Source organism: Equus caballus, chromosome 6 (assembly GCF_041296265.1).
Source record: "Equus caballus isolate H_3958 breed thoroughbred chromosome 6, TB-T2T, whole genome shotgun sequence".
Classification (NCBI taxonomy): Eukaryota; Metazoa; Chordata; class Mammalia; order Perissodactyla; family Equidae; genus Equus; species Equus caballus.
Window position 1 is genome coordinate 86,244,568 of NC_091689.1, and position 20,514 is coordinate 86,265,081.

The following is a 20,514-nucleotide window of genomic DNA, read 5'->3' on the forward strand; positions in this document are numbered from 1 at the left end:
AAAGATAGACTTCTATCTTGGGTGCTTTCTTCTCACTTGATTTGATGGAATTCAGTTGCTATGTTATGAACTACCTTTTGGAGAGGCCCTTGTGGCAAGGAACTGAGGGAGGCCTCTGACCAACAGCCTCTAGGGAACTGACTCCTTCCAAAAACCATGTGAGTGAACTTGGAACAATCCTAACCCCAGTCATGTCTTCAGAAGAGGCCATAGCCCTGGCTGATAGTTTGACAGCGACCACATGAGAGACATTAAGTCAGATTTCAGGCCCATTGAAACTATGAGATGTTTGTTTTTTTCACCTACTTGGTTTTGGGGGTAATTTGTTAAACAGCTATAGGTAAGTAATACAGATTTTGATACCTGGAAGCAGGGTACTGCCATAACAAATGTATAAAATATGGGAGTGGCTTTGACACCAGGGAAGGGGTGGAAGCTGGAAAAGATTTAAGCACTTTGAAGAGACTATTAGTAAAAGCTTAACCTTGAGAATACTTTTTTGTAGAATTTTTGGACTCTGGAGAGGACGCTCATGTTCCCTAGGAAGACGCCTTGTAGGGCTGTTGTTTATTTTGGAGCCAAGCCATTTTTCTGACCAGCTCTTTCACTACTTGCTTAACTTGTTGGTTCCTCAGGGTGTATATGAAGAGATTCAAGAGGGGGACATAATTGTATTGATTAGGGACACTCCTTTGTTAAGATCAACCCCCTTTACTGGAGAGGGTTTGACATACATGAAGAAGTAGCTGCCATAGCACATGGTGACCACAATGACATGGGAAAAGCCTTCTTTCTCTCCTGGATAGAGAGGATCCTGACAATTGTCCAGATGATCTGGACATAGGACAGAGTGATCAGTGCCAAAATGCTGAGCAGTGCCACCAAGACCAGAGTAAAATCTACCATCCCTAGTACGTTTGGCCCACTGCAGACCACCTCCATTAGAGGCATATAGTCACAAAAAAAGTGTTTGATATGGGTGTCACAGAATGGAAGCTGACTGCTCAGCATGACAGGCATGAAGGTGAAGGAGAATCCTCCCAGCCAGCAGGTGAGGATGAGCTGTGTGCAGATTCTGCTGCTCGTGATGACGGGGAAGCGGAGGGGCTGGCAGATGGCAATGTACTGGTCATAGGCCATGGCTGAGAGGAGGAAGAACTCTGTGGCCCCCAGGAAGATGTAGAAAAAATCCTGAGCGATGTAGACAGCAAACTTGACAGACCTGGTCCCCATGGCAATGTTAAGCAACATCTTGGGCACAATGACAGTGTGGAACCAAATTTCTAAGCAAGACAGTTTCCAGAGAAAGAAGTACACAGGGGTCTGCTGGTGGGTATCCATCAAGGTCAGGCTGATAATGGCCAAGTTTCCAGAGACAGGCATTAGGCAGGCAAGCAGGAGAAAAAGGAAAACTGCCACCTGAAGCTGTTTGGTGTCTGTCAGGCCTTGGAGGGAGGACTCAGTTACTACAGTCTGATTGGCCATTGGGGACCCCAGGTCCTTTCCACTGCAAACCTGGATGGATAGAAGCATCAGAAACCAGGATGAGGAAGAGGAAAATTCCTCCTGAAGTCCATCATTCCTTTACCTGTCTGCTGCCTCCCATGGATCAAGGAAGCAGAGGAGAAGTTTCCTGAGGCTCTTCCCTAGTCAGAAAACTCACCTCTTTCAGAGTCTTTAAGGAATTATTCAATGTCAGTGGCTTTCCTCTCTCCCTCTCTTCTTTCCTCTCTCTTTTCTTTCTTTTATTCCTTCCTTTTATTTCCTATGAGAAAGCCTTCAAAGAATTCTCTGCAACTCCCCAGTCCTCTTTAGAACTGTAAATACCTATTCATCCTTCAAGATCCAGCTGAAGTCTGACTTCTTATATGAGGCTTTTCCCGTAAGCTCTAGGCTGAATTAACTGCCTCCTCTCAGGCCCCGTAACAAATGGTTTGAGCCTCTCTTATATTTCCATAGAGTCAGTTACATAGGATGGAGCCTGTCTTCCCTGCCAAACACACCCCTTGAGCTCAGACACTGTTTTTGTTCCTGTGTGTATCTTAGCACTTACCTTCCCTTCTTCTCGGTAGAGGTGCTGGTCTTCTCAGATCTGTATTCACAACAAAACTTCCCACTTCCTAAAACATCGCTCACATATGGACTACGTAATTTTGAAATAAGAAGCCATTTTCACTCACTTTGCTGTTTGCTTCCATGAACCCTTTTTAAAAGTTGTCTGACATTTGCATCTGCATTGTATGTTACTTGAAGATAAGGGTGTCTTATTCATTTTTGCTCAGATCCTTTGTTTTCTCCCCAGCTTTACTGAGGTATAATTGACAAATAAAATTGTAAGGTGTTTAAAGTGTAGAACAGGTTGGTTTAATATCTGTGTACATTGTGAAAAGATTCCCTCAATGCAGTTAAATAACACATTATCACCTCACACTTTAACCTTTTCTGGTGAGAACGTTTCAGTTCTATTCTCTTAGCAAATTTCAATTATACAAAACAGTGTTCCCAACTATAGTCACCATGTTATACATTAGATTCTCAGACCCTATTCATCTTATAACTGGAAGTTTGTACCCTTTTACCAACCTCACAGTATTTCCCCCACCCCCAAGTCCCTGGCAACCACCATTCTACTCTCTGTTTCTGTGAGTTTGAATTTTTATTTAGATTCCACGTATAAGTGAGATCATACAGTATTCATCTTTCTCTGTCTGGCTTATTTCACTTAGTATAATGCCCTCCAGGTTCAACTATGTTATTGCAAACAGCAGGATTTCCTTCTTTTGGGGGGCTCAATAATATACCATTGTGTGTGTATACATACACTATAAATATATATGTATATATACGCCACATTTTCTTTTTCTTTATCCATTCATCGGTTAACAGACACTTAGGTTGTTTCCAGACCTTGGCTATTGTGAATAATGCTGCAATGAACATGGGAGCACAGATATCTCTTCTAGATAAAGATCTCGTTTCCCTTGGCTGTATACCCAAAAGGGGGTATACCAAAAGGGGGATTGGCGGATCATGTGGTATTTCTATTTTTAATTTCTTCAGGAACCTCTCCACTGTTTTCCACAGTGGCTGTACCAATTTGAATTCCCACCAACAGTGCACAAGGATTCCCTTTTCTCCACATCTTCACCAGTACTTGTTGTCTCTTGTTTTTTTGATAATAGACGTCCTGACAGGTGAAAGATGATATCTCATTGTGGTTTTGATTTGCACTTCCCTGATGATTAGTGATGTTAACATCTTTTCTTGTACCTGTTGGCCATTTGTCTGTCTTCTTTGAAAAAATGTCTAGTGAAGTGCTCAGACGTCTTTCTCACATTGATCCCTGGGGACTGGCCTGTGATAGTCATCTATAAAGGTTGCTAGAATGCTATTAACAAGAACTGAAATACTATAAGGGTTATTGCACCCATTTTTATAAGGAAGGTAAACCCACAAAAATTATCTATTGGCCTAGGGCCATAGTGAGAATATAAAAAATAAGAGGAAGTTGCTTGAATGTTTCCTTGTCACGATCAGATTTTCAGAGGGTCTCAGCCTTGTTATTTTACAGAGTAGAAAGGGAATTTTCCCTAGATAAATCAATGAAATTCTTATGAATGGTTTTCTGTCACTCCTTTCTGTTTGAGATCAATGGCCCAGGAACCAGAATGTCCCTATCACTGGTCTTTAAATGTAGGGGGCGCCCACATCCTGGGGTGTGCCAGATGATTCATTGGAGTATGGAAAAGAGACATGGGAGTCTTCTAGTTATGCCACATTTCATAAAATCTGAAATACAAATCAATGTGAGATGCACTATTATTTTATGTGCCATTAAGAAAGAAAAGATGCTACCAACTAGACTATGATACGATGCTAAAATATTATTGATCATAAGATGCCTCTCAGTTTCAGTTTTTGAAATGTATGTCTTGAAGTTGATGAACTATGAAATTTAGTTCAGCTCATTAAAAGATTTTGTTTTCAAGCCAGCTCAGTGGCTTAGTGGTTAAGTTCATGTGCCCTGCTTCAGCAGCCCAGGGTTTGCAGGTTCAGATCCTGGGTGCAGACATACACACCGCTCATCAAGCCACACTGTGGTGGCATCCCATATGCAAAATAGAGGAAGATTGGCACAGGTGTTAGCTCAGGAACAATCTTCCTCATGCAAAAAGAGGAAGATTGGCAACAGATGTTAGCTCGGGCCAATCTTCATCATCAAAAACAGAATTAGTTTTCATGTATGTTTTAAAACATAAACTATACATTTTTATAGTAGTACATGTAAATACTTTTTAAAAATTCATTAATATACACATATATTGGGGATACTTCCTCAACTTCATTTTAAAATTTTTACTGATGGGAAGTATGATTAAAAATATGGGGAATTCTTGCCTAGAGACCTGTTGCCTATCTCCCCTCCCACAGCCAGTGTTTGCAAGGAGGCCCATTTCCTCTTTTGGGAGAACTATCCTTTAGCTTCAGTTTTGATTTTTTTTAAGGTTTCTGAGCCTGTTATTTTCTCCGAATGAGCACAAGGGAGCTCCCAAAAGCAGTAGAGAATTTGCCTGGAATCCTTGGTCTGGGTTCATTTCTGGGGCCTGGCAAGGAAAGCCGTGACCTGCAGCTCCCTCCCTTTCTGTACAATGACTTGTTATCTGGCAAGTGGCCTCAGGAAGTCACCAGCCCAGGGACAACACGAGCTCCTCAGGTCTCTGATGATCCCCCAAGAGGAAGCAGAGAGTGTACAGGCCTGAATGTTGTATGTGGTTTCATGAAAACAGCTTAGACTTGCAGCAAAATGTGGAAGCAACACTGTAGAAATAATCACAGCATTATATTTCCATAGAAATCTTTTCTTGACTCATTCTTCATTCCTTGCTGGCCTTCTCCAACATATCTGCCCCTTCAGCAGCAACAAACCTAAAACATAGCTATCCAAGGACTAAATTCTGTTGCTCAGTCAACATCTCAACCATGCAGCAGATGGGTCAGAGAGAGGCTGAGATGGGGCTGGATGCTTCCCTCTTGTGCTATGGCCCATGGTATCCCAGGAATCTAAGGTTCTGAAGTTTTGGGTCACATAAGAGGCTTCTGAGCAGGTCCATCCAATGGAAAGGAACATTTGCTTTATAGACTCTTTTACTACAGACTCCGGCGATCAATTCTGGGAAGAAAACAAATGGTGCACGGTGAAATCCACGTTCCGAATTCACCAATGAGTTTACACTATGATTGTTCTGGCCACAAGTTGTGAGCAGGACAATTTGTGAAAAATCCATGGAGAAAATATTTACCTAAGAACTTTCTCCTAGATGAGTATGTGTGTCACTAACAGTTGTTAATAATGCACTTGGTAACTGTTGATAAATATTTTTGAGAGCTGATAAGCAGGTTGGAAGGCATCAAAGACAATCTTATCATCCTTACAGTTTTGACTGGTCCAACCACAAACATCTATAAATATCCAGCTTATTCAGCAATTTTAATTTGGTTTTAGATTCTATTGCTAAAATATTATGCTCATATTCGGCATTACATATGGGTACTTCTGCATGATGTGAATGTGATATGCTGCTATACCAGAAGTCAGAAGACATAGATGCTGGTTCTAGTTCTGCTACTAACACTGAGATCTTAGACAATTCTTTTCCTTTCCTGAGTCTTAGTTTTTCAATTTCTAATAGCATGTCATAGATGTTAAGGTCATGGTATAAATTATGTGTCTTTTCTTTTGTCTTAATTTCAATGTTTTTAAGCTTCAGGAGTCTTCCGTCTACCTCTCATATTCTTGAACATTGTGAAGAGGTTTCTGCTCACCTTTTCCATATCCTTCATGATACCATCTGAAATTCCAACCTCCTTTTTCATCTGCTCACCTTGAAGCTAGGTCTAGCCACTGGGAGTGAATGGAAATGTCCTCAGGAGAGGCACAGCAATTCATCAAGAAGTTTCTTTAGGTGCGAAAGAACACCTCATTGTCTCGGCCCCAGGAAGACAGCCTCCAGGATCTTGTTTTTATGGGACCGGCTAGATGTCCCCGGCTCATAGAGAAACTGGAGAGGCCCAGGCACAAGTAACTCATAAAATCTTGGGTGGTGACATGCCTTGAGTAGTTTCTTCACACACTTGAACTGATCAGTACTCAGGTGATGACTCAGGGGGCCCCTCTGCAGACCTAGGGAACTCATGTAGCTCTCTGTCTCTGGTACTCTTCCTTGCCAACTCTAGTAATTGCTCATTGTTAATATATAGAAATAAATTGATTTTTATACATTTACTTATACTGTGATATCTTGCAAAATTCGCTTATTAGTTCTAGTAGCTTTTTGTAGAATCTTTGGAGTTTTCTATGTTGATAGTCACATAGTCTCTGAGTAAAGACAGCTTTATTTCTTCCTTTCCAATATCTTTTTCATGCTTTATTCCACTGGTTATGATTTTTATTACAATGTTGAATATGAATGGTGATAGTTGATGTCTTTGCCTTGTTCTCAAACTTAGGTGAAAGACAGTTAGTCTTTCTCATTGAAATTGATGTTACCAGTTGGTTTTTCATGGATGTCCTTTAACTGATTGAGAAATTTACCTTCTATTTCTAATTTGCAAGGAGTTCTTAAAAAATCAAGAATGCATGTTGAATTTTTAAAAATGCATTTTACGCAGTTATTGAGATGATTATACATTTTAAAGCTTTTTGTTGATATAGTGAATTACATTGATGAATTATTTTTTATTTCATTCTAAAATTAATTAATTAATTTTCTCATCAAATTAGCAAACTTCTAATTTAATATAAGCTTTAAAAAACATTTATTGAGATATAATTGATAGAAAAAATTGCACACATTTAATGTATACATCTTGGTCAGATTGGACATATGCATTGATGGATATTCTGAATGTCAGGGGAATCTTATACGTCTGGTCACTGGTCATGATACATTATCTTTTTAAAATATATTGCTGGATTTGATTTGATAATATTTCATTTAGGACTTTTGCATCTGTGTTCATGAAGGATATTGGTCTCTAGTCTTCTTTCTTGAAATGTATTCCTTTGAATTTGTTTTGGGTATGAGGGTAATGTTGGTCTCAAATGAGTTGGAAAGTGTTTCCTTCTCTTCTAATTTTCTGGAAGAATTAATGAAGAATTGTTTTCATTTATTCTTTAATTGTCTGGTAGAATATGCCAGTAAAGACTCTTGGGCCAGGAGTTTTCTTTGTGAGAAGATTTTTAACTACAAATTCTTTAATAGTTATTGGACTCTTCGGAATGGACTCTTCAGAATGTGTGTTCTTTCTTGATTGAACTTTGGCAATTTGTATCTTTCAAGCAATTCATCCATTTTACCCAAGTTAGAACATTTATTGACACAAATCTGTTCATAATATTTACTTATTAAACTTTTAATGCCTACAGAATCTTTGGTGATGTTTCCTCTTTTATTTCTGATATTAATAATTTGTACTTTTTCTTTTTTTTTCCCTTGATAAGCTGGCTAGAGATTATCAATTTTATTGATCCTTTCAGAATCAGTTTTTGGGTTTCCTGATTTTCTCTATAATTTTTCTGTTTTCAGTTTTAGTGATTCTACTTTTATTTGTTCTATACACTTCTTACTTTGAGTTGATTTTTGCTATTGTTTTTCTAGTTTCTTAACCTACAAGGTTAGATTATTGATTTGAGACCTTTCTTGTTTTTTGACAAAAGCATTTAATGCATTTCCTTATAAGCATTTCTTTAGCTGTAAGCCATAAATTTTTATGTTTCAGTCAATTCAAAATATTTTATAATTTATTTGAAACTTTGTTTTTTAGCAAGGATTGTTTATTTATTTATCTTATTGAGGTAACATTGGTTTACAATATTGTATATGTTTTAAGCATACAACGTTATAATTTGACATCTGTATATACTGCAGTGTGCTCACCACCAAAAGTGTAGTTTCCATTTGTCACCATATAATTGACTCCTTTATCCATTTTGCCCTCACCCCACCTCCCTTTTCCTCCAGTAACCACCAATCTGTTGTCTGCTTCTATGAGTTTGTTTTTGTTTTGTTTTGTTTGTTCATTTGTTTTGGTTTTTATATTCCACATGAGTAAAATCATATGGTCTTTGTCTTTCTCCATCTGACTTATTTCACTTAGCATAATCCATTCAATGTTGTTGCAAATGGCAAGATTTCATCTTTTTTATGGCTGAATAGTATTCCACTGTATATATACACCACATCTTCTTTATCCATTCATCTGTTGATGGGTACTTAGGTTGTTTCCATATTTTGGCTATTGCAAATGGTGCTAACATAGATTATTTAGAAGTCTGTTGTTTAATTTTACACATATTTAAAGAATTTTCTAAATATCTTTTTGTTAATGATTTCTAGTTTAATTCAGTCATGTTTAGGTAACATTTTTTTACTTTGATTTTTTAAAAATTTGTCCATATTGGGTTCTCCAGAGAAATATATATATATATATATATTATAAAGCTCCTGCAATTATGAAGGCTGAGAAGTTCAAGATCTGAGGTCAGCAAACGGAGGATCCAGGAGAGCCGAGAGTGTAAGTTTGAAGTCCAAAGGCAAGGGAAGCCTGATGTCCCAGCTTGAAGACAGGCAGAGGCAGAAATTTCTCTGTTATTCAGCCTTTTATTCTATTCAGGTCTTCAACAGATTGGATAAGGCCCACTCACATTAGGGAGGGCAATCTACTTTACTCAGTCCACTGATTCAGATGTTAATTTCATCCAGAAACATCCTCATAGACACACCAGAAATAATGTTTGACCGAATATCTGGACACCCTCTGGCCCCGTCAGACTGACATATAAAATTAACCTCAACAAGGTTTATTTTATGGGCTAGATTATGGTCTATCTTGGTGACTATTCTATGTATCCTTGGAAAAGAATGTATATTCTGCTGTTGTTGGGTTAGCTCAATTTGGTTGATAGAATTGTCCAGGTCTTATATCCCTATATTTCTCTGACTTCTTGTTCTATCACTTACTGAGAGAAGAATGATGAAGTCTACAACTATAACTGTGGGTTTATTTATTTATCCATTCAATCTATCAATTTTTGCTTAACGTATTTTGAAGTTCTGTTGCTAGATTCAGTACATATATTTAGGATTGTTATGTTTTCTTGGAGAGTGGACCCTTTATCATTGTGAAATATCCTTCTCTGTCCTTGGTAATATTCCTTGTTCTGAAGTCTGCTTTGTCTAATTTTTTATTTTTATTTTTATTCTTGGTTTTCAGCAGTTTAACTATGATGTGTCTAAGTGTGTGTGTTATTTATCCCAATATTCTGCTATTAGTTCCCTGGGTTTCTTGGATCTGCTGTTTATTGTCTTTCATTATGATTGGAAATCATAATGATTTCAGTATGACATTATCACTTCAAATATGTCTTTCTCTACATCCTGCTCTCTTCTACTGGGACTCCTACTGCACACATTTTCAAGTATTTGGTATTGTCCCATGGCTCTGAAATGGTCTGGTTCTTTCCCACACTTTTTTCTCTTTGCACTTAAATTGGATAATTTCTGTTGGCCTTTCTTTGATTTCACTGATTCTTTCCTAAACTGATTCCAGTAGGCTTATGAGCCCATTACAGAAATTCTTTATTTCTGTTACTGTGTATTCTAGTTCTAGCTTTCCATTATACTCTTTAAAAAAAACTTGCCCTCTTTCTGTTAAAGTTCCCTAACTGTTCATTATGTTACCCATTTTGTCCATTAGATCTTTTAATCATAGTAGATCTAGTAATCATAATTATTTTATGGTCCCTATCTGATAATTCCAACATCTGTATCATCTCTGAGTCTGATTCAAAACTTTGTTTTCATAATGGGTTGTTTCTTCTTGCTTTTTTGTGTGTCTTACAATTTTGACTCTATGTTGTAAATTTTTATTGCATGTGTAAACGAATAGTAGAGACTGAGGTAAATAGTCATTTATACACAGAAATGAGAATGTATTTTGTTCTTTAAGGCTAATAGTTGGTAGGATGCGTCCACCTAGTCGACAGTCAAGCTGAGTTTAGTTTTTGTTGTTGCTACCAATAATTTCAGTTCACCAAAGTCTTCAAAATTCTTCAGTTGTGGGCTGGCATTATGTTGTGTGTAGTGTGGTGGCTCAATTGCTAAATTTTCACTGGTGCTGATCTGGGAAAATTTCCCGGTAGAGGAGAATGCAGTGGCAAATGTTATGAGACAGGCATTTGAAAAATATGGTAAAATAAATGGAGAGATGACTGGTTACTGCTAAGTTGTCTTGATGCCCTAAAGAGGGATAATGAGAGTCTAAGGGATGTTAAGAAGCAGTTAATGGCCAAGTGTGAGAGCCGGAGGTCCTACCTATGGTAGGTTACAAAGAGGCCCTTATCTCCTGTAGTGGAAGGACGGACATAGTTGAGTAGCATGTTGAACTACTTGTTAGAGTCATAGAGCTCCAGAGACATTTGAATGCTTAGCCAAGGCAGGTTTGTCATGAAGCTTAGGAGCCTGATGGGGGAAACATGGACACTGGAAATGTGAAAAAGGGAAATCTGGATAGATGCTTCTAAGGATTTTGACTTTGCAGCTCACTATGAACACTTTGGATTTGCAAAGGTGGCGCACTCTTCCCTACCAAGAGCTAGCTGGGAGCTGCTTCAGAGGCCTCTTCCCCACAAGGCACCAAATGCTCCCTTAGGAGCTGTCCTCAACTCCTCTCCTAGATGCCAGACTGACAACTAGGGTTAAAGCCAGTAAAATTCAGTTGGGGAAATGCTAGGCTTGATAAAGGAAGAAAGAACCCATATACTAAAAGAATTGAAAGAACTATCTGGCTTGTACTGGCAGAAGTCTGAGAAGTATTCCTGGGATTGGATTTTGGTCAGAGTCCTAGAATGTAAGACTGGTTGAGCAAAAATTTATTGACTTGGGAACACAGTCTCAGGATGTGGGATTTAACACCTTAGCAAGGACTCCTCTTCACTGCTGGGGTGGCTTTTGGAGCCTGAAAAAGTAAAGTTCAGCACTCAGTGATGTGGAAATGCCTGAGTTGTCCTGGAAGATGGTAAAGGAAGGAATAAAAAGGCTGAGGGAGGTGGGCATGATGGAATGGATATATGATGTCAGAGCATAAGACCCACAAAAAGATTGGTTTCATAGGAGGGCTGATAGGACACATCATTCACTAAGGCCATGAAGAATGTGCTGCTGAGAGGGACACCAGCATCACTAAGAAATTCAGTCATGGCTCTCATTCATCAGGAATAATGTTAGGACAGATGGTCAGGGAGCTAGGCTTGTTAATATTCATGGAAATGATGGGGCTTGAGATAGCAGAGGCCAGGTGGCTCCACTTAACTGCCAGAAGCAATTACCACAGTGACTGGTAAAATCAGAGAGGCAGCCAAGATACTCTAATTGCAGGAAGTTATAGAGATAGTTAATATACCACGGCATCCTAAGGCTTGTTAACTCATTTTGGCTGGTGGGTTTTTGGTGGAGCATTGATTGCTGGTTTCAGACACTCCAGTCCTGTGTGTTTCCTTTTGTGAACTTTGAAGTGTCTCACGTGGAGATGGCAGCATAGTAAGATGATGCAGAAAGACCATATGGAGCAGCTGGCTGCTGACCCACATTGTACGTATGTAGTACGAGATTATAAACTTTTTGTATTTCAGCCACTGAGATTTGTGGGATGTTTGCTACTACAGTGCACCAGTACACCACTTCTCTTAATTGCATTTTAATAGGAATAAAGACTTAATATCAAATAATTTAATTCCTAATAGTAGGTTGTGGATATAAAATATAGATTGATATGGCACACATTTTTTTTAAATGTATGTGTGTCTCTTTTAGACCTCTGAAAACGTGCTTAGACTGCTTTTGTGAAAATTTGGCTCTACTTTTAATTTATCTACCTATAAATATCCCTGAGAAAAGGAGAAAATAGGTCTTAGAATAATATTAAACAAGATAACGTTAACAGGAGATTTATTTGTGGATGTCTCTACAAAGAAATAAGTGTGTGGTTCAAAAATTGCTTAAAAGTGTTCAGAAGAGAAAGAGTTTGGCCCTTTAAAAAACAAGTAGGTAATAGAAAAGCTTATGAAAATTACTTTAAAATTATGTAGTAGAAACATAATTCACTCATTTATTTATTCTTTCACTAATTGAACATTTATTGAGTGCCTATTATGGGCTTGGCACTGTGTTATATGCTGTAAGGCCATCACTACTGCCCTTGAGCCTAGGAACCAAAGCCATTGATGGCAGCTCAGAGAGAAGATGAATAGAGAGGAGGGAGCACAGTTAGCAGTGGATATGAGCCTCCTTGTTCATAACAATCCTCACTGGAAGCTTGTTGGGGACAAGAGTGGAGCAAACATACTGCTTTCTCAGGTCCCACACTCTTGAGGTCTTTCTGTTCCTTATAAAGAGAGAAAACTTAAAAACCCACATCATTCAAAAGAAATATGGACATAGAAACAAGGAGCTTCTTAAGAGAAGTCAGGAGCCACAGGTGGAATAATATGGGCTTTCACATGCTTACAACTTCTTAAAGAAATTCATGTCCTAAAGACTTCTGACCAAAGCTTGTTGAGGGCTTGGAGAGAGTGGGAAAAAAGTAGAAAACCAAGGCTAATTAAAACACTTAGAAACACCTTGGAGAGTGAACCTTAAAACCAGTTAGAATGCGTGAAAGGCTGTATTGCTCAGTAGTTAAGTGGTTGGACCCTGGCACCAGACAGATCTGGCTTCAAATGCTAGTTTAGATGCTCAGCTGTGTGACCTTGAGCAAGTGATTTCACCTCTTTAAGCTTCAGTTTCCTCATCTGTAAAACAGAATGGAATTTCCAGGCAGATCAAATAAGTTCATGTGAGGCATGCCTTGTTAATTCACTGTTCTCGGTATGTAAACTCTCAAAAGATCGATTCTTTACTTAAAAAATTCAGTTTTAGGCTCACTCGTTCGTTTGTCCATCCATCCATCTTTCCATCCATTATTTATTCATCTATTGAACAACTAATTCTTGAGCATCTACCATTGCTTGACAATGTAGATGGAATTGTGATCAAGGAGATATTATCCCTGCACTTCTGGATGTTTCAGACTAGAGGTGAATACAGACTTTAAATAATCACCATTACTAGTAACGACAAATACTCATAATGAGAAACCACAGAGAATATAACTTGGAGGTTGTACTGTTTTTTCAATTCTCCACTCTTGAAATTCCGTTTTACCAGTCTCTAAAATTTCAGCTCCCATCCACTAGTATCCCACTACAGTCTGACTTCTTCCTACCCCACCTCCAATGTCCATATTTGCTGAAAATGACTGGGATTAACAAAACACCCTAATTGTTAGTTCTCATACTTTCATTCTTCATATTAATTGCAGTATTTTACATTGCCAACTACCTATGTTTCTTGGGACATTTTCTTCCCATGAATCCTATTGCCTTTCTTATTATCCTTTCTGCCTCTTCTGCTCTTTAAATTTTGGGAGGATCCTTAGAGTTTAATATTTGAACATCTTCTATTCATGACTTTCTCTATTCCCACAACAGTAATCACCATCTACATGATAAGGATTCCTAAATCCATAGACATGGTCCCAAATTCAGATGCCTTGATTATGGGCATTTAATTTATTTAATATGGGATTTAACTTAATTCAAAACTAAAGCTATCATCTCCACAACTTTTCCCCTTCTCTTTTTTATTTCATTGAAATTAATGAGAACATTTACTTGATTCTATTGGATTGAAATTTTGTGCTCCTACCAACAATATTCTTTCTACCCAAATTTCTCTTTCTCTACTTTTGCTTGACTTATTCCTACCTGTCAAGACTCAGTTTAACTGACGTCCTCTCTGAAAACATTTATTGACTCTCTAACTCAGACTGAGTTGATTTTTTATGTATAAAACTTTAGTCATTTCTTTATATGAATACTTAACAGGCTGTAATTTATTTATTTCCAAATATATCTCACTGGACTGGAGTTTAACGCTTATTGAATACCTAATAATTAGCAGAGAGCTTGGTACATAGTAACAAAGTCTCCATTAAGGCTTTAATTCTGAAGTTTTGCAACGATTCACAAGCTTTTGGACTGTATCTTTGAAGGCTTGTTTTACCTGTTGGTTCCTTAGAGTGTAAATGAAGGGGTTCAACAAAGGTGCAACTGAAGTAAAGAGTAGGGCTACTCCCTTGTTGAATGTGTCCCTTCTTTTGTTGAGGGCTTAAGATAAACAAAGAAGCAGCTTCCATAAAAGAGGGTGATGACAATCATGTGGGAAGAACAAGTAGAAAAGGCTTTTGTCCTTTGCTGGGCAGAGGGGAGCTTCAGAATTGTCCTGATGATGAATGTGTAGGAGAGAACCACTAGCACCAGAGTGGCCACCAGGGTCACAGATGCCACAGAAAAGACAATCTTCTCTATGAGACTTGTGTCTGAACAGGAGAGTTCCCAAAGGGGCTCATAATCACAGAAATAATGATTCAGCCTGTTGGATGCACAAAAGTCCTGCTGACTCAGCAGAGTGATTGGTACTATAATAACCATTAACCCAGCCAGCCAAGAGCAGAGAACCAGCTGGGTACACACTCTGTTGCTCATCATGGTTGTGTAATGCAGGGGTTTACAGATGGCCACATAGCGATCATACGACATGGCAGCCAGGAGATAAAACTCTGTTGCCCCAAGGAGTATGGCAAAGAAATATTGAGTGAAGCAGCCGGCAAAGCTGATACTCTTGTTCCCTGTTGTGATGCTGATGAGGACCCTGGGAATGAAGATGTTTGTGAAGGAAATTTCTAAGAAGGAGAAGTTCCGGAGAAAGAAATACATGGGAGTCTGAAGGTGGGGGTCCAGTAAGGTGAGGATGAGGATAGTCAGATTTCCAGTGATGCTGAGTAAATAGGCAAGGAGCAGAAAGGTGAAAACCACCACCTGCATTTCAGGGGCATCTGTTAGACCCAGCAGGATGAACTCAGTCAACATGGTTTTATTTTTCATTGTTGAAAAATTTTGATTCTCAAATGAAAAATGATAACAATAAAAGATGAGAAAGGAAGAGGTACTCTGAAATGGACAGGTGAAATCTGAAGAGAACAAAAGGAGATGGACCATGAACTTTTCCTGTGAGGACATGACCCAGACCAGTGACCCACTGAATGGTGTTGTATCCTTCCCAGTCCCACTTGCCTTGTATAGAAAAGTTTTGTCATTACTTCCCCACATGGTACTCTCCCCAGTGCCAACATGAAACAAGTGTCTGGCTCACAAGCGATGTTCAAAAACTGTGTGGAATGAGTTAACAAAAGAATGGCTCCAGCAGCTGCCTCCTCCCAGAATAGTTACTAATTTTCTTCCTTGGTATTTACTCTCTTTACTTCCCACTGATTTTATTCATTGCCCTACTTCCTTTGTCTGCCCAACTTTTCTCAGAATTGCTATCTTTCTCACTCTTCTTTGCTGTTTCTTTCATTTTTCATCTAATTATAGTATCCTCTCGTTTTTCTTCTGGTCCAACTCCATAAATACTCTTCATACCAAGAAGTGCCAGGTCCTCACTTCTTCTTAATGGACCCTCCAAGCTTCTCTGCCCATGTCTGTCGATTAGAATTCAAAGATCTGCGCAGTATCAGGATTATGTTATTCTATCCTTGGAACATTACACATACCTGTCTAGGGTCAGTAAATATTAAATTAGAATGAAAATCTGCAGTCACTTACTCAAACACATTCAGAATCTTTAGATCTAGAGTTGTGCTTTCCCCTAAGGGCAGGAAGATTCTATTACATTCCAAGGAAATTTTAAGAGCTTTCTTTCCCTTATGTACTTCATACCCCAGGACCCCTTCTCCAGCAACAGAGACCCCAAAGCACGAGAGAGTAGGTAGGACGGGTTCTGTGCCCTCTACTGCCTTTTATGTGGCTCTGCCCAAGTTAAGCCCCAACATGTGAGAGGAAAACTGCTAACTCCCAGCTACAGCCATGGGCCCCTGGCCCCCTGCTTTCCTGCTCAGCAGAGCCCCTCCCATCAGAGATTACGGGTACTTGCTGTGGTTGGGTGACTGCTGACTGGCCTAAGCATTCAAGAAATGTTCCATTGGTGGGGAGGGGGTGCCAGATGAGGTGGAGAATTCCTTGTACTTCTGGCAGCACCGACGGGCCACTGAAGAGGATGGGAGACAGTTGAGGTCCTAGGGCGGCCCCTTTCTTACTCCTTTAGGCCCCTTGTCCCCCACAGCCTATTTCTAAAGTCGCCTTTTCCATCAGATAAACCTCAAAACAGTAAACATTATTTAATATTTTTTTTTGCTTTTAAATAAGAGATGGATTGAAGAATATTTGAAATGACTTTATATTATGCATAAATATTTAAATTTTATTTTAAAAACATATTTAAAGTAAAGGCCTTAACTAGGGATCTATTAATTCCTAGACAGGATTTGCCATGTCTATAAATCCTCTAAATCATGTATAAAACATTTTGTGTATGTGGATATAGAAATTTTATGGGGAAAGTATACAAAAATATGATCCAGAGTTTTCTAGGAGACTCCATGCTTAAGCATTTCAAAAGGATTTCAAGTTTCTACTGATTTGTCAGCTTATGTGTTTAAAGAGTCACATTATATGGTAGTGATCTTACTGATTTATTCAAAACATTTTGTATGTATTATTTTTACAAATATTTATAAGGCAGCAGCTTTCAAGCGTTTTTGACCATAATGAATTATACATTTTATATCATTTTCTGGAAAACATGTATATACCTAACTTAAAGTTTCATGGAGCACTCTTTACTTACTGCATGTGATATAATCTGATATATTTTATTCTATTTTAAAATTTTTTTAAATGCTGATTGTAGCCCACTAAATTAATTCCATAACCCACTAGTGGCTTGCAGTCTGCAGTAGGAATAAAGGATCAAGAAAACTTACACAATGCTCTGGACGTCCTTGCCCTCCTGGTTACCAACCTGGAATCTTCAGGGAGTGGTTACGTATTCACATCTGCATCAGTTTCAGGCTTCACAACCACAGAGAAGGAAAATCAACGAAGCTATAAACAGGGAACATACTTCCTCACTTCATTATCCAAATGGCTATAGTGTGAATTTAGTCTTAAATATTCTTAGAGGTGAACAAAAATGATAAGGCTACATAATTACAAAATAGTAGAAAATTTATTGCATCTTCAATATTATCTGCCACCAAATCCTATCCTGCATTTCACAGAAAAACAAAAACTTCCAGAGATTCTATCCATAAGAAATAGCCTTCTGCTGTCCCTTATTTGTTTAGTGAGGATTTACCTATTTCTATTCTTCCACTAATTCAGACTGGAACCGAATCCGAGTTTTTTGGATATTCTGTCTTTTTAGAGTGAAGCCATACATAGGAGGTTAAAGAAGGACTTTGAGAAGCAGAGTTGTCCTGGATTTTTCTGTTCTAGGACAAGGGAGGTTAATGACCTCAGAAGGCAGAATATGATCTCCCCCTCCCAGCCCAGACTATACTTTGCCCAGAGTGACAGACCTTATATGTGCTCTACTGAGAACACACACTGGAGAAGCAATTGAGTGAAGAAGCGCAAGTTGCCCCTGGGAATCCTTGTTTGGAACAGGCTAATGAATGGCCTTTGTCAGCCAACTTTGGGAACAAAGTTTAAACACATGACTAAGGGATGAGGATGCAGAGAGACTAGCTTGGAGGTAAGGTTGAGGGTGGGTAGCAAGAGAGCATCAGCTGCAGAGAAGAGGAAGACTATGGAGTCTCGGCATTTGCTTTTCCCAACGGGTGGCCAAAGCTGGACTTGGCTGTGAACAAGCAACTTAGGTGAAAACGTTTGCAGCTCAGGAAGGTCCTGAAAAGCCACATTTTCTAAACATCACTAGCCTGGTTGTAATTAGCCTATTTATAGACTACTGCCTAAAGACAGTAAACAGTAATTTTCATTTTGGGGAGTGTGCATTCAGAAATGAAATACAAAGCAGTCAAAAGTGGAATGCTCAGATTGATGTAGGGGTGGGAGCCCATATTGGTCTGGGAGTCACTTCTGAGGAAACACTTGCAAATTTCCAGTTTAAGATAGTGAAGAAGTTGTTAAGATGCATATGTGCTAACTGGGGGAGCTAACTCTTTGCCATCAAATAAGACCTTCAGAGCTGTTGATTTATCAGGTTAATCACCCATTGATCAATAGAGTACAGGCACCAGGAAAACCAATACCAGCCTTCAGAACAAAATGCCAAAATTAGAGACAAAATACCCACAACACAAATGTCTTACAAATGGCTTCCCCATACATGGTTTCATATAATTCTCACAACAATGATGAGGCCCAGAGTGGGAATGTGCTCTAACCAAATGTAACTTAATAATCAACTCCATCTTGAATGACGCAAGAAACTTTATCAGAAAGGTAAAGTGAACATCACTTTCCTATTCTATAAAATGGGGATCATAATGTCCATTAAACAGACTTGTAATTGTTGAGGGCATGAAAGAGTACACGGTACACAGCATATGCCACACAAATGTTTCCCATTTTCGCTTCTCCAATGGGGGAATTATGATGGTTTTGATTTGCATTTCCTTGTAGTTTTGATTCACATTTCACTGATAGTGATATTGAGCACCTTTTCATATACCGGTTGGCCATTTGTTTGTCTTCTTTGGAGAATTGTACTTTTAAGACATTGGTCCATTTTTTGACTGGGTTATTTTATTTATTTATTATTTATTTATTTACTGTTGAGTTGTATAAGTTTCTTACATATTTTGAATATTAACCCATATCGTATACGGTTTACAAATATTTTCTCCTATTCCGTAGATTGCCTTTTTACTTTATTGATTGTTTCCTTTGCTGTGCGGAAGCTTTTTAATCTGATGCTATCCCACAAGTCTATTTTGCTTCTCTTCCCTGTGCTTTTTGTGTAAATCCAAAAAATCACTGCCCAGACCAATGGTAAGAAGATTTTCACCTACATTTCTTCTAGGAGTTTTATGCCTTCAGTTCTCATGTTTAAGTCTTTAATCTATTTTGAGACGATTTTTGTGTATGGTGTGAGATAAGGATCCAAATTCATTCCCTTGTATACGGATATACAACGTTCCTAATACCATTTACTGAAGACACTATCCTTTCCTCATTATGTGTTCTTGGCATGCTTGCCAAAGATCATTTGACTGTAGACATGTGGATTTACTTCTGGGCTCTCAATTCTATTCCATTGTTCTATATGTCTGTTTTTACACTAGTACTGTAAGCAATACCATACTGTTTTGATTTCTGTAACTTTGTAATAGACAACTCTTGTCTTATATCAGATCTCTGAAGAAAAGCTTTCAATTTTCCTCCATTAATTATGATGTTAGCTGTGGGCTTGTCATATATGGCCTTTATTGTGTTGCAGTAAGTTCCTTCTATACCCACTTTGTTGAGAGTTTTTATCATGAATGGATGTTGAATTTTGTCAGATGATTTTTCTGCCTTTATTGAGATGACCGTGTGGGTTTTTTCTTTCATTCTCTTAATGTGGTATATCACATTGATTGATTTGTGTATGTTGAACCACACTTGCATGCCAGGGATAAATCCCACTTGGCCGTGGTGTATGATCCTTTTAATGTGCTATTGAATTCAGATTGGTAGTATTTTGTTGAGAGTTTTTATACGTATGTTCATCAGTGATATTGGGCTGAGGTTTTCTTTGTTTGTGGTGTCTCTGTCTGGCTTTCATATCAGAGTGATGCTGCCCTCATAAAATGTGTTTGGAAGTGTTCCTTCTTCTTGTTTTTAGAAGAGTTTGAGGATCGGTATTAATTCTTCTTTGAATCTGTGGTAGAATTCACCTGTGAAGACTTGTGTTCCAGATTTCTTTGTTGAGATGTTTTTGATTCAACCTCCTTTATTATTATTGGTCTGTTCAGTCTTTCTATTTCTTCTTCATTCAGTTTGCTAGCTTATTATGTTCTTAGAAGCTAACCCATTTCTTCCAGGTTATCCAAGATTTTCCTTTTTTTCTAATGTAAACATTTAGTTCTTTAAATTTCCCTTCAACATTCCTCTAGCTGCATCTTACATATTTTAATATGTTCTATTTACTTTTTCATTCAGTTCTAAGTATTTTTATTCCCTTTTAGACTTTCGCTTTGACCCATGGATTATTTCTAATTAGGTGCTTAATTTCCAAGTGTTCAGAGATTTTCCTCCTGTCTTTTTGTTTTTGTTTTTTAGTTTGTTTCCATTATGGCCAGAGAACATACTCTGTATGATTTCAATTCATTTAAATCATACAGTCCATGATTTGTTGAGGTTTGTGTTATGGATTAGAATATGGTCTCTCTTGGTGAATGTTCTATAGGAGATTGAAGAAAATATGTATTCTGTTCTTTTTGGGTTTTATTTACATGTTCATATTTTTATGTTCTTATTTATATGTTCAGACTCGTCTGCCTTTTTATTATTTG

General features: G+C 38.2%; 1 protein-coding gene and 1 pseudogene across 1 annotated transcript; both read right to left on the reverse strand.

Moving 5' to 3' along the window:
• OR6U4P (olfactory receptor family 6 subfamily U member 4, pseudogene) lies at nucleotides 588-1,485 on the reverse strand (annotated as a pseudogene).
• Nucleotides 14,088-15,040, reverse strand: OR6C8C (olfactory receptor family 6 subfamily C member 8C). Its single transcript, XM_014740803.3, is given in 2 exon segments — nucleotides 14,088-14,245; nucleotides 14,248-15,040. Coding segments are annotated over 2 exon segments (951 nt in total).
• Between the last annotated feature and the right edge of the window lie 5,474 nt (nucleotides 15,041-20,514).